Source organism: Haliotis rubra, unplaced genomic scaffold, assembly GCF_003918875.1.
Source record: "Haliotis rubra isolate DU_JTF1 unplaced genomic scaffold, ASM391887v1 Scf1136, whole genome shotgun sequence".
In the NCBI taxonomy this organism is placed as follows: domain Eukaryota; kingdom Metazoa; phylum Mollusca; class Gastropoda; order Lepetellida; family Haliotidae; genus Haliotis; species Haliotis rubra.
Window position 1 is genome coordinate 67,171 of NW_025765044.1, and position 10,330 is coordinate 77,500.

Consider the following 10,330-nt stretch of genomic DNA (forward strand, 5'->3'; position numbering starts at 1 on the left):
ATGTGGTCACGGTTCCAGGGTGTCCTTGCTTACCATCACACAGCCATATAGTACAGTCTGACCTCCACAAAGACGGCTAACAGTATACGTCTATCGTATGGGTCAGACATATGTAGTTGATAATGTGGTCACGGTCCCAGGGTGTCCTTGCTTACCATGACACAGCCATATAGAACAGTCTGACCTCCACAAAGACGGCTAACAGTATGGGTCCATCGTATCGGTCAGACATATGTAGTTGATAATGTGGTCACGGTCCCAGGGTGTCCTTGCTTACCATGACACAGCCATATAGAACAGTCTGACCTCCACAAAGACGGCTAACAGTATACGTCTATCGTATGGGTCAGACATATGTAGTTGATAATGTGGTCACGGTTCCAGGGTGTCCTTGCTTACCATCACACAGCCATATAGTACAGTCTGACCTCCACAAAGACGGCTAACAGTATACGTCTATCGTATGGGTCAGACATATGTAGTTGATAATGTGGTCACGGTTCCAGGGTGTCCTTGCTTACCATCACACAACCATATAGTACAGTCTGACCTCCACAAAGACGGCTAACAGTATACGTCTATCGTATGGGTCAGACATATGTAGTTGATAATGTGGTCACGGTTCCAGGGTGTCCTTGCTTACCATCACACAGCCATATAGTACAGTCTGACCTCCACAAAGACGGCTAACAGTATACGTCTATCGTATGGGTCAGACATATGTAGTTGATAATGTGGTCACGGTCCCAGGGTGTCCTTGCTTACCATGACACAGCCATATAGAACAGTCTGACCTCCACAAAGACGGCTAACAGTATACGTCTATCGTATGGGTCAGACATATGTAGTTGATAATGTGGTCACGGTCCCAGGGTGTCCTTGCTTACCATGACACAGCGAAAGAGTCGAGGTATATTACGGCTGCCAGTGAACATAGGAACACAGTGCCTGCAGTTGAGTAGCGTGTGAAAGGGTACTGGAGGTTGTAACACTCAATCGGGTAAATGGAATGGAGCCCGTATGTCATTGTAGAAGAAGTTTATTCAGTATAGCAACCAGATTCTCGTGCACATTGCATAACAAACAATAAATACATACAGCGTGGTAGTGGGGGTTTGAAAGCTGTATAGACAAAAGGTTACTATCATAATGAAAAAGGTGCAGATATAGCTTTTTGGACATATTTTGAACATGTTAACAAGGTCAATGAATCTTCAGAATTGAATATATACATAAGCTTGTATTTTGTATGGAAAATGTTTCTCTCTAAGATCATAAAAAACAGGCTATTTAAACATAAAATGACAGTCATTTTCGAATATTAATATGACAAAATGTACAAATTCTCAATTTCTAACAATACCCTCTCTGCTATCAATATTTTACATGATCTGTATCACACCTGATCTTAAAGAATGTTAACATACGCCGAAGATCCCTTTGGTATACTTTCAATAAATATGTTCCATGGCGAAAGTAGACTTAAGCTGCTTATAAGTCTAAATTCGAGTGACAACTGATCTTTGAAAAATACATCTTTGGATGTTGCAATCTTTAATTCTTTTTCTAAAGTCACTGATAAACAAATAAAGTCAAGTAGGTTTTTTAAATATGCCCATGTAATCCTACCGTGTTGATCTAACCACTTTAAGATAGTGTAACATTATTTTGAGTACCTATTCTTAGGCTTGTATACAAGTTAACACTAATATCTGACACAATTTGTAGAAGCTATTCAATAAATATACCGAGGGAAACAAATAAGTGAACACCACTTCATGACAGTGTTCACATATTTGTTTTCAGATTTCCTCCCACAGTGCTATTTAAAACTGGTGATGAAAACCTGAAAATATGACACCTGAATTTTCCTGTGTTACTTTATTTGTTTCTCTCAGTATATTTAAACGTCCACACTCACCTGAAACAGCTGCGCATGTCGATGATTTTCCAACTCCCATTGCAAATTTACAAAATTATGTGTGAAATTGTTCATTTTGCCCCACTTCTGCCAATCTAAAATCTCGTGAGCAATACAAACTTATAGGCTTTATTTTAGAATCAAACATTTTAACCAGAACTGTGGGAGAAAGATTTTTCAATTCAAAATGGAAATGTTTACTAGGAATGTGCTTTATTGCTTTCTGAATTAACGTTTGTACTGACTTCGACCATGGTAATATATTTGATAACATAATTCCTCAATAACTATAGTAGGTTATTGTAGCTATACGGACATACAAACGTCCGTGCAAAGATCACCCAGCCTTGACCATCCCCAGAAACAGATTCCGCTTGGTATGAAGGGCAACATTGTTGTGAAAATTTCATAAATGAACAACCGACAATCAACGACACAACACGCTCGCGAAAAGGGCAAGCACTGATAGTATTTGCCATTCACACAATTTGCCCCCAAAAGTATTAGCATATACAACCCTACGCTGACAACTGCCTATAATTATAAAATGCAATATGTTGAAATACTTAAATGTCTAATTATGTCTCCTTGTATGTGTTCAAAGAAATGTCTAATTAGTAGTTCCCTGGGTTTTTGGTTGACGACTTTTGGTAGACGTCCTTCCTCCAACTGGGTACTATGATGTAATGTTCATGACAGTTGTTATGTCACGAGCCCGCTGTTCCCTTCTCTGTGTTGCCGTCTGCTGCGGCTTAAAAACCTGCTGCATCATCAGCCTCTTCCTCTCCTGGAGGTCCAACATTCTCTCCTCGATAGTGTCCTCACAAATGAACTGAAACAGCCACTCATTCAAAAACCTTGTCTGGTTTCGGTTTTGCTTTAGCCGTTACAAAGGCTACTTTAAAGCTGCTTTACAAATAGGGAGTGAGTGAGTTTAGTTTTACGCCGCACTCAACAATATCCCAGCTATGTGGCAGCGGTCTGTAAATAATTGCGTCTGGACCAGACAATCCAGTGATCAACAGCATTAGCATCGATCTACGCAATTGGGAACCGATGACATGTGTGAACCAAGTCAGCGAGCCTGATCACCCAATCCCGTTAGTCGGCTCTTACGACAAGCATGAGTTACTGAAGATCAATATTCTAAGCCGGACCTTCACGGGTGCTTTACAAATAACAAAGCCAACTGTGCTGCAACTGCACGCATGTTTATGTTTTCAGTGCATGCTTTAGTGAAATCAGAATTCATATATATCTTGAAACGTTGAAGAGACTGATTGTTTACTAAATCAATCCTATACGTCAAAGCAAAAGTCGAGTTGTGTCTAACCTTTGTGATGATGACATCTCTGGTTTGGCCCAGGCGGTGGCATCTGTCGAAACACTGTTCTTCCACTGCCGGGTTCCATTGCTGTAGGTAAAGTAAGAGAGACGTTAAACACCTGGTTATACAATAACGCATTGTGCCGAACAATAAAACTGTTGTTTTGGAATCTTACCGGGTCCATGAGGAACACCCTGGATGCTGCAGTCAGGTTGAGGCCCACGCCACCCGCGCGTATGGAGATGAGGAAGATGGTTGGAGATTCAGGCTGAGGGTTCGAGAACTTCTGGATAGCTTCCTGGCGCTGAGAAATTGACATCGTTCCGTCTAGTCTCACAGCCTTGAAGTTGTGTTCCCTAAAGACACAAGCGATGCACGAATAAGTCTCCATGAATTATTTTCAATGAAAAAAAAAGGCATGCTATATTCCAAATTGAGGGAGCCAACATATGTTCCGAAAAAGACTATTCAAGGTTAGGATCCGGGAGTCACACCATACTTAAGTGGCTTTTCTATAAGCGTCAGGAAAGAGGTGAACTGCGAGGCCACAATACTCTTTACAGATGGGTCTTCATTTCTTAGCTTCACCAGGGCTGTGATCAGGGCGTCCACCTACGGACGACAGGACAAGGAAACATTTGTAATTATGATTACTATCAAACACACCCATTCTCTTGATATGAAGAAACAGGTATCCTATGGTCACCAATTGTCCTCCCCTCCTTGCAGATCTGATTCTTTGAGTGATATATCGGAAATTCTGTTCAGGTTGGCAAATTCATAAGTAGGTTATTTCGCCAAGAAGAGTATATAACTTTCAGGTATATCGATGATCAGATACTGTTCAATGGCCATCCAATAGTCAATAACCTTCCACCGAGGTACCAACCTTAGTTGGATTATAGGTAGACGTAAGCGTAGATTCGAACTGACAAGAAAACACTCAAGGCTGCGTAACAATCGGGATTACTTCAATTTTCAAAAAGTCAACATTCTGAACTTGCGAGCAACATAACTTCACCTTAGCTCCTGATATTTACATTTCACAACGTTTGATATACAATCGAACATGTACCAAGATTTAGGAGCGTCATGCGAATATACAGTCTACCTTTGTACTCGACTTCCAGTCACCATAGTGTTGAGGTTCCGGCTGTTCCGGAAGTTGGATTATCTGATCTGCAGCTATAGGCACACGACACATAGGACACGTGGCATCACTCTGGAACAATACAGTCGAAATGTAGATGATCAGCTATGCCATCTTTTGATTTATTAGATTTATTTTTATATATGGCATTCTATTTAACACTCCCAGTACAACAAATCAGATCAATGAGTAAAACAACCCGGTATCGTATTTATAACTGTCACTTGTGTAGGTATAACTGGTGTTTTAGATTGCGTTTGACTTGATATCGATTCATTTTGCATGTACATACTCATTCTTTTGCTATATATTTTACACTGTCTTAGAAAACCATATATGTATAAGGTTGTGTATAAGATATTTGTTCATCTACATAGTTTATGAAATACGGCTTGTTCGTTGTTTGTTCCCCTCTCCTTGTTGGGAAGAGCTGATAAAGGACTGGTCCGTCATTGTTTTACATCGATGTTAAAAGTCTGAGATGTGTACCTTCTCTGCTTGTTCCATGTGTTTGATGTATTTGAGGATGCATTTGTGACAGAAGTAATGTGCACATGGTAGTATCACAGGAGTCTTCAGGACGTCGACACACACAGAGCACTCTTCATCTGACTCGCTGACGACCCTCAGCCTGTTAACCAGAGTCTCACGCTTCTTTTCGAAGTCTTCCTCTTCGGAATCTGAAAACGATCACCATCCTATATTAAAAACAGCTATATTTCGGAACAGCTATTTGGCAAATTTACAAAGTCTGATATCCACGCGTGTATTTTAACCATCAGAATAAACAACTAGGGAACTTTGTTTACAATAATTGTTGGAGGGGTATGTATGGTTTATACATCCAAGTAAATATATATTTGACATATCTCATGCATATTTTCATTGTTAAACATTTCATGATGGGATTTTTTACCCATGGTCTATATACAGACATATATACACTGGTATTCTAAAGCATTTGGTGGCATAACAACCATCTCGAATATTATATTTCCTTTGATAAAACATTAAGATGTATCCGGATCTGGAGGTAACAAGTGCAACGCCAGTTTTCGTAACAAAACTAAGATCTTCGTGCAAAATGATTCGCTAAAATAGAGCATATATCTGTGCACATTATGGTTTACTGACCGAAGTAGATGTCATTCAGGTGTATTTATGTTTCTAACATCCTAGTCAGTCCATGCTTATGAGCAGAGCAGAGTAGCCTGGTTAGGTGTATTTCTGACGTCATGAAAACATTCCACCATAAAATATTAAAATCTTCGTGCTGGGAAACAAACAGCAATGACAACACATGTTTACGTTTTTAAAAATATAGACAGACCCGATTCTTCGCTTGGTATCCAATCAGAATTGCGGGCCAGTAGGTAGCTATGACAACACATCTGTCGCAGTCGGAGGATGATCACCAACACAAGAAAGTATTTCTTCAATAGAATGTTGTTCCGAAAATAGCTGGAAGAGAGTATCAAGTCGTGGATTGCGACTCTGCCAGTTTGAACTCTAACAGAAGACTAAGTTGGATTAAGTTTGATACAGAAGTCCTCGCAGAACTCCGACCAGTGTATGCATTATCTATATATTTACGTTTGCTTGTTAAAGCCTTCTTCTGCTTCTATGTATTGTAAAAATGGATCACTTCTGATACTGTGAGGTCTGTCTACACTTTTTTTCTTGTGTAAACAGAGTTGTTTCCGGTGATGATGAATATCTCATTTATATTATTGAAGTAGAGTCTTTATTCATGTAAACAATATCCTTGATAAACCCTTCTTGTCAATAAGAACAGGTTTCATGTGGGAACTGGGTTATCCGACTTACAATATCTGAGTTTAAGTTGTTTTAATTAGGTTGACTTTATACATATTAACCATATAAAATCAGGTGAAATACTTCTTTTGTCGAGAAAACGTTAATTCAGACAGGGTTAGATCTGGAGATCTCTACAGATATTTCCTGTGTGTTGGCAGCGATGTATCATGGAATAACACTCAGTTCCACCTACTCTTTTATCTCGATCTTCCCCTGCTCCTCCATGGACTTGTACTTCCTGCTCTCCTCGTCTGACATCTTGATTCGCTCAATGTACACTTCTCTCTTGGGCAGCTTCACAAGGGGCTCTCCATCTACGAGGGTGGTCTTTGTCCTTCGCATAGCGATGTTACCCATCAGGTGCTGGACAAGTCTGAAGAAGGACCTTATTATTATATCATCTACTGTGACTGTATTGAAAGTTCATACCAGCAGTGGTGGCATCTCAACTTGCTATTACGAACGTCGACTATCATTGAACGGCAGGAACAGTAATTACACGATTTTCCAGTACCTACCTAAAGGCTATATTCAGACCACGTTGCAAGGGTTCCTCAAACAACAGGCGGTCCCACCAGTACCTTTTATTGAGAGGTGTCACGTTAAGGAAACTGATGAGCGGCCACAGATCCAGCATCCTGTTCTGGATGGGTGTACCTGGTATACACAGATATGATATATACTACAAACAAACAAATATGGGAACACCCTAATATTTGATAGTTATATATACACTGAACCGTGGTGAGGTCATTTATACTCTAAGGTAAATGCAACTTTTGATGTGCTTAATAGGCACTTTAAACGACATGTTGGAACGTGCATTGAAGCAACTGATTCAATATTCCTTGAGTTTGAGTGAAATGAAACATTGTTAAAAACAGCGAAAAACAAGGGTGCTGAAACACACTAGCATCATGTTTGATTCAAACGCCCAAACACAACAGCCTAGTGCATGTGGAAGACAGACCTCCCATGCAGCTTGTAGCAACTGGGCACAGGCAGTTGTGAATCGGTTCCGAAGGGCTTGGACCATAACATATCGGTCATCTGCCCTTGATACTTTTCTGGGTATTCCAGAGCGAGGTCTGTCCTTTACTCTACCAGTGGCCTGGAACCTGTCCCTCAGTCTGTGAATGACAGAGGGAGACACCTGAAGCCGGAGAGCAACACTTCTTATGGATTCACCATCCTGTAACCATGCAATGGTCCTGCTTCTGCTGCGGGCGCTTAACGGTTTGCGCTGTGGCATGGTGATGAAAATGTGAGGTTTCGATACTGTCTGTAGCTTCTTTTAAAGGAAAAGTTGCCACAAGCTGCATGGGACGTCTGTCTTACACATGCACTAGGCTGTTGTGTTTGGGCGTTTGAATCAAACATGGTGCTGGTGTGTTTCAACACCCTTGTTTTTCTTTTTTTTTCACAATGTTTCATTTCACTCAAACTCAACGAATATTGAATCAGTTGCTTCACTCCATGTTCCAACATGTCGTTTAAATTGCCCATTAAGCACACAAAAAGTTGCATTTACCTTAAAGTATAAATGACCTCACTACGTTTCAGTTTATATATGACTATCCAATTTTAGGGTGTTCCCATATTTGTTTGTTTGTAGTATACTTGTGTGCACAAGGTGCTGTTGGGTAGTATAATGGTTAAAGCGTTCGCTCGTCACCCCAAAGAACCAGGTTCGAATACAGCTAAGATTAGCGTAAAACCACATTCACTGACTCACTTACTCGTATGTTCAACATCACTAGTGAAACAGCAAGCGTAGATGGTTTTCTGGCAATAGTAGTAAGCCTTAAGCTGAATGAATTCAAACAATGATAAAGTTCTCACTGTGATAATATTCGAGAAAGTTATTGTGTTAAGCATTTCTACGGAGTGATTAATTTAAGGAATCTTCAGGTAAGCACAACCACCCAAATATATAATGATTTAATTTACGCTACGTTTAAATTATTATACTGTGAATAATGCCATGCTGTGGTTGTAAAAAATGTGTGAAAAACTGAAATTCAGCGTTACCTGAGAGAACCCACTTGCGTTGTGCTCTGAGGGCAATCGCCGCTTTCGTTTGCTGAGCCCTTGGGTTTCTTATTATGTGTCCTTCATCCAACACAATGCGAAGCCAGTTTATCCCAAACAGTGGGGCTTCCTTCTGATTCAGGTAGTTCTGAAAGTAACCATGACTCGTCGTCCCTGAGCAAGTCATTGAACTACACAACTGTGACTTTCTTTTCTATAGTTCCTTCACATAGATATGTTTCCGTCAATATGTTGGCACAAAACTCTGCAAACGCAGAATATCGGAGCCATAATGTGTTTTAAAGGCACAATGTCACACATGTTCGACAATGTTTTGGCCAAAATGATATATATTTGGGCACATGCACTCACTTTAGCTTCCTATTGATGCAATAAAAGACCCTGAAAGGTGGTTGAAGTATTGTGAAATTATTGTCCTCCTGAAAGGGTACGTAAGTCCCAAAACATTCGAAGTAAATTTAAACCTGCTACTCTTTTTAATCAAAGTATATATGTTATTTTAATTTATGGCTAGATTATCTAAAATTGCTAATAGCTGAAGGGATGGTGTAAATCCAGCTAGGGTCCATGCAGGGAGCAAATGTACTGTAAGTCCCCATGGTTCCTAGTATGGTGATCTACCTTCAGTTGTTGGCAATATATAGCCCATTTTTATATTGTACCGTTAAATTTAGAAATAGCGTTGTATGGTTATATGCTAGTTTAAGTATAAATCTGAGATAGACTAGTTATTTTACTGTCCTTCGCAGACAGGTAAGTATATAAGTTTGTTTATATTTCATGTATACATTTATAAATATATATGGCTGAAATACTGCCGTTGTGACTATAAATTTTAACTCACTCACTGTGCAGGGAAATGGCTACAATTTATCAAAATGATATGTATACCCACCTTGAATTCACTCCGCACAACTCCATATGTTGAAATTACGACATCCTTCCTCTCAAGAAAACTGAATTCTTTACAACGCTGACTGCCATGGTAAGGATAGACGTCAATGTGGACGTTAGGGTGAATATGCTCCACAAACTGATCCTTTGAAATACAAAGCATTAATCACGTGGCTATATGTTACAATTTAGAACCATGGACACAAAAGGTTTCTTCTTCGAGTGGCATTTTTAGAAGTTGGTTAGTTAGATCAGAGACCATATAATAAATATGGTCTCTGGTTAGATAAGGACAAACGAATAAAGAAGTTGTTCATCCATAAAGTTTGTCCATTCGTGACCAACTCGTGTTATTCCGGAACAAACCGAATGGCGACTCGTGCCCCTCTGGAAGGATTTCATATTGGCGTATGAACATCAGAACTACTTCAAACAAGTACGATAACTCTATTCCTGTTTGATTCCAATGGTACTTAGTATCACCGATGCACTCGTATATGGTATTGCTGTTTGTTTTTTGGTTTTTATTCATTTCTTTTAATGAATTAATATGAAGCCTCTTTGATACAACTAAAAGATGAGAAAAATGTTTGTTAAACACTTATTCTAATGTAAATATTACCAGCGGGTCATCTTAATATATTTCGAAATGTTTACGTATTTCCAAATGTTTATTTCTAAATAGGGTTTAAGAATCACAAATGGGATTTATGTTTTTGAATAAGCATTTTTTTCACCTACAAGTAATCCCAAAGCAGATACTCAAAAATGACTTTAAAATATTTCTCAAACTGAACATTCGTGTAACCTTGCTGCCATACACTTAAAATATATACGCTAAAAAATAATGGATGACCCCCCAAAAGGTCAGACTAAAATACTTTCAGAGATGCGAAAATTAAGCTCAATGTTAAAGATTAAATGTGATTAGTTATATACAGATGTAATATTATTGCTTTGAAACGTGTAGCGATTTATAATTTTATTTCCTAAAAATGTTGGACGCGCCCGTACAATATCCAAAACAAACCCACAAGATCGTCAGAAATACACACATTTGATCCCATGTGAGCCGTTATGTAAACAAACGCACCTGTGTGTATTTGAATTTCTCATCGTCCATGGCATTAATTATCCTCATTGAAAACTTCACATGAGGCAACACAAT

The 10,330-nt window shown here is 39.2% G+C and overlaps 1 protein-coding gene across 2 annotated transcripts in view; it reads right to left on the reverse strand.

Annotated features, from left to right (window-relative positions):
• Positions 1-1,444: 1,444 nt before the first annotated feature.
• The window catches only part of LOC124292271 (helicase-like transcription factor), a 30,051-nt gene continuing 21,165 nt past the window's right edge, over positions 1,445-10,330 (reverse strand). For both annotated transcript variants that reach the window (XM_046729343.1, XM_046729336.1), the window contains 11 exons: positions 9,164-9,307; positions 8,248-8,395; positions 6,735-6,873; positions 6,410-6,589; positions 5,729-5,859; positions 4,888-5,078; positions 4,360-4,470; positions 3,748-3,860; positions 3,424-3,604; positions 3,255-3,335; positions 1,445-2,753 (listed from right to left, as the gene is read on the reverse strand). In XM_046729343.1, the coding sequence (XP_046585299.1) occupies positions 2,598-2,753; positions 3,255-3,335; positions 3,424-3,604; positions 3,748-3,860; positions 4,360-4,470; positions 4,888-5,078; positions 5,729-5,859; positions 6,410-6,589; positions 6,735-6,873; positions 8,248-8,395; positions 9,164-9,307 (1,575 nt within the window). In that variant the 3' untranslated portion in view covers positions 1,445-2,597. The remainder of the gene's footprint in view (positions 2,754-3,254; positions 3,336-3,423; positions 3,605-3,747; positions 3,861-4,359; positions 4,471-4,887; positions 5,079-5,728; positions 5,860-6,409; positions 6,590-6,734; positions 6,874-8,247; positions 8,396-9,163; positions 9,308-10,330) is intronic.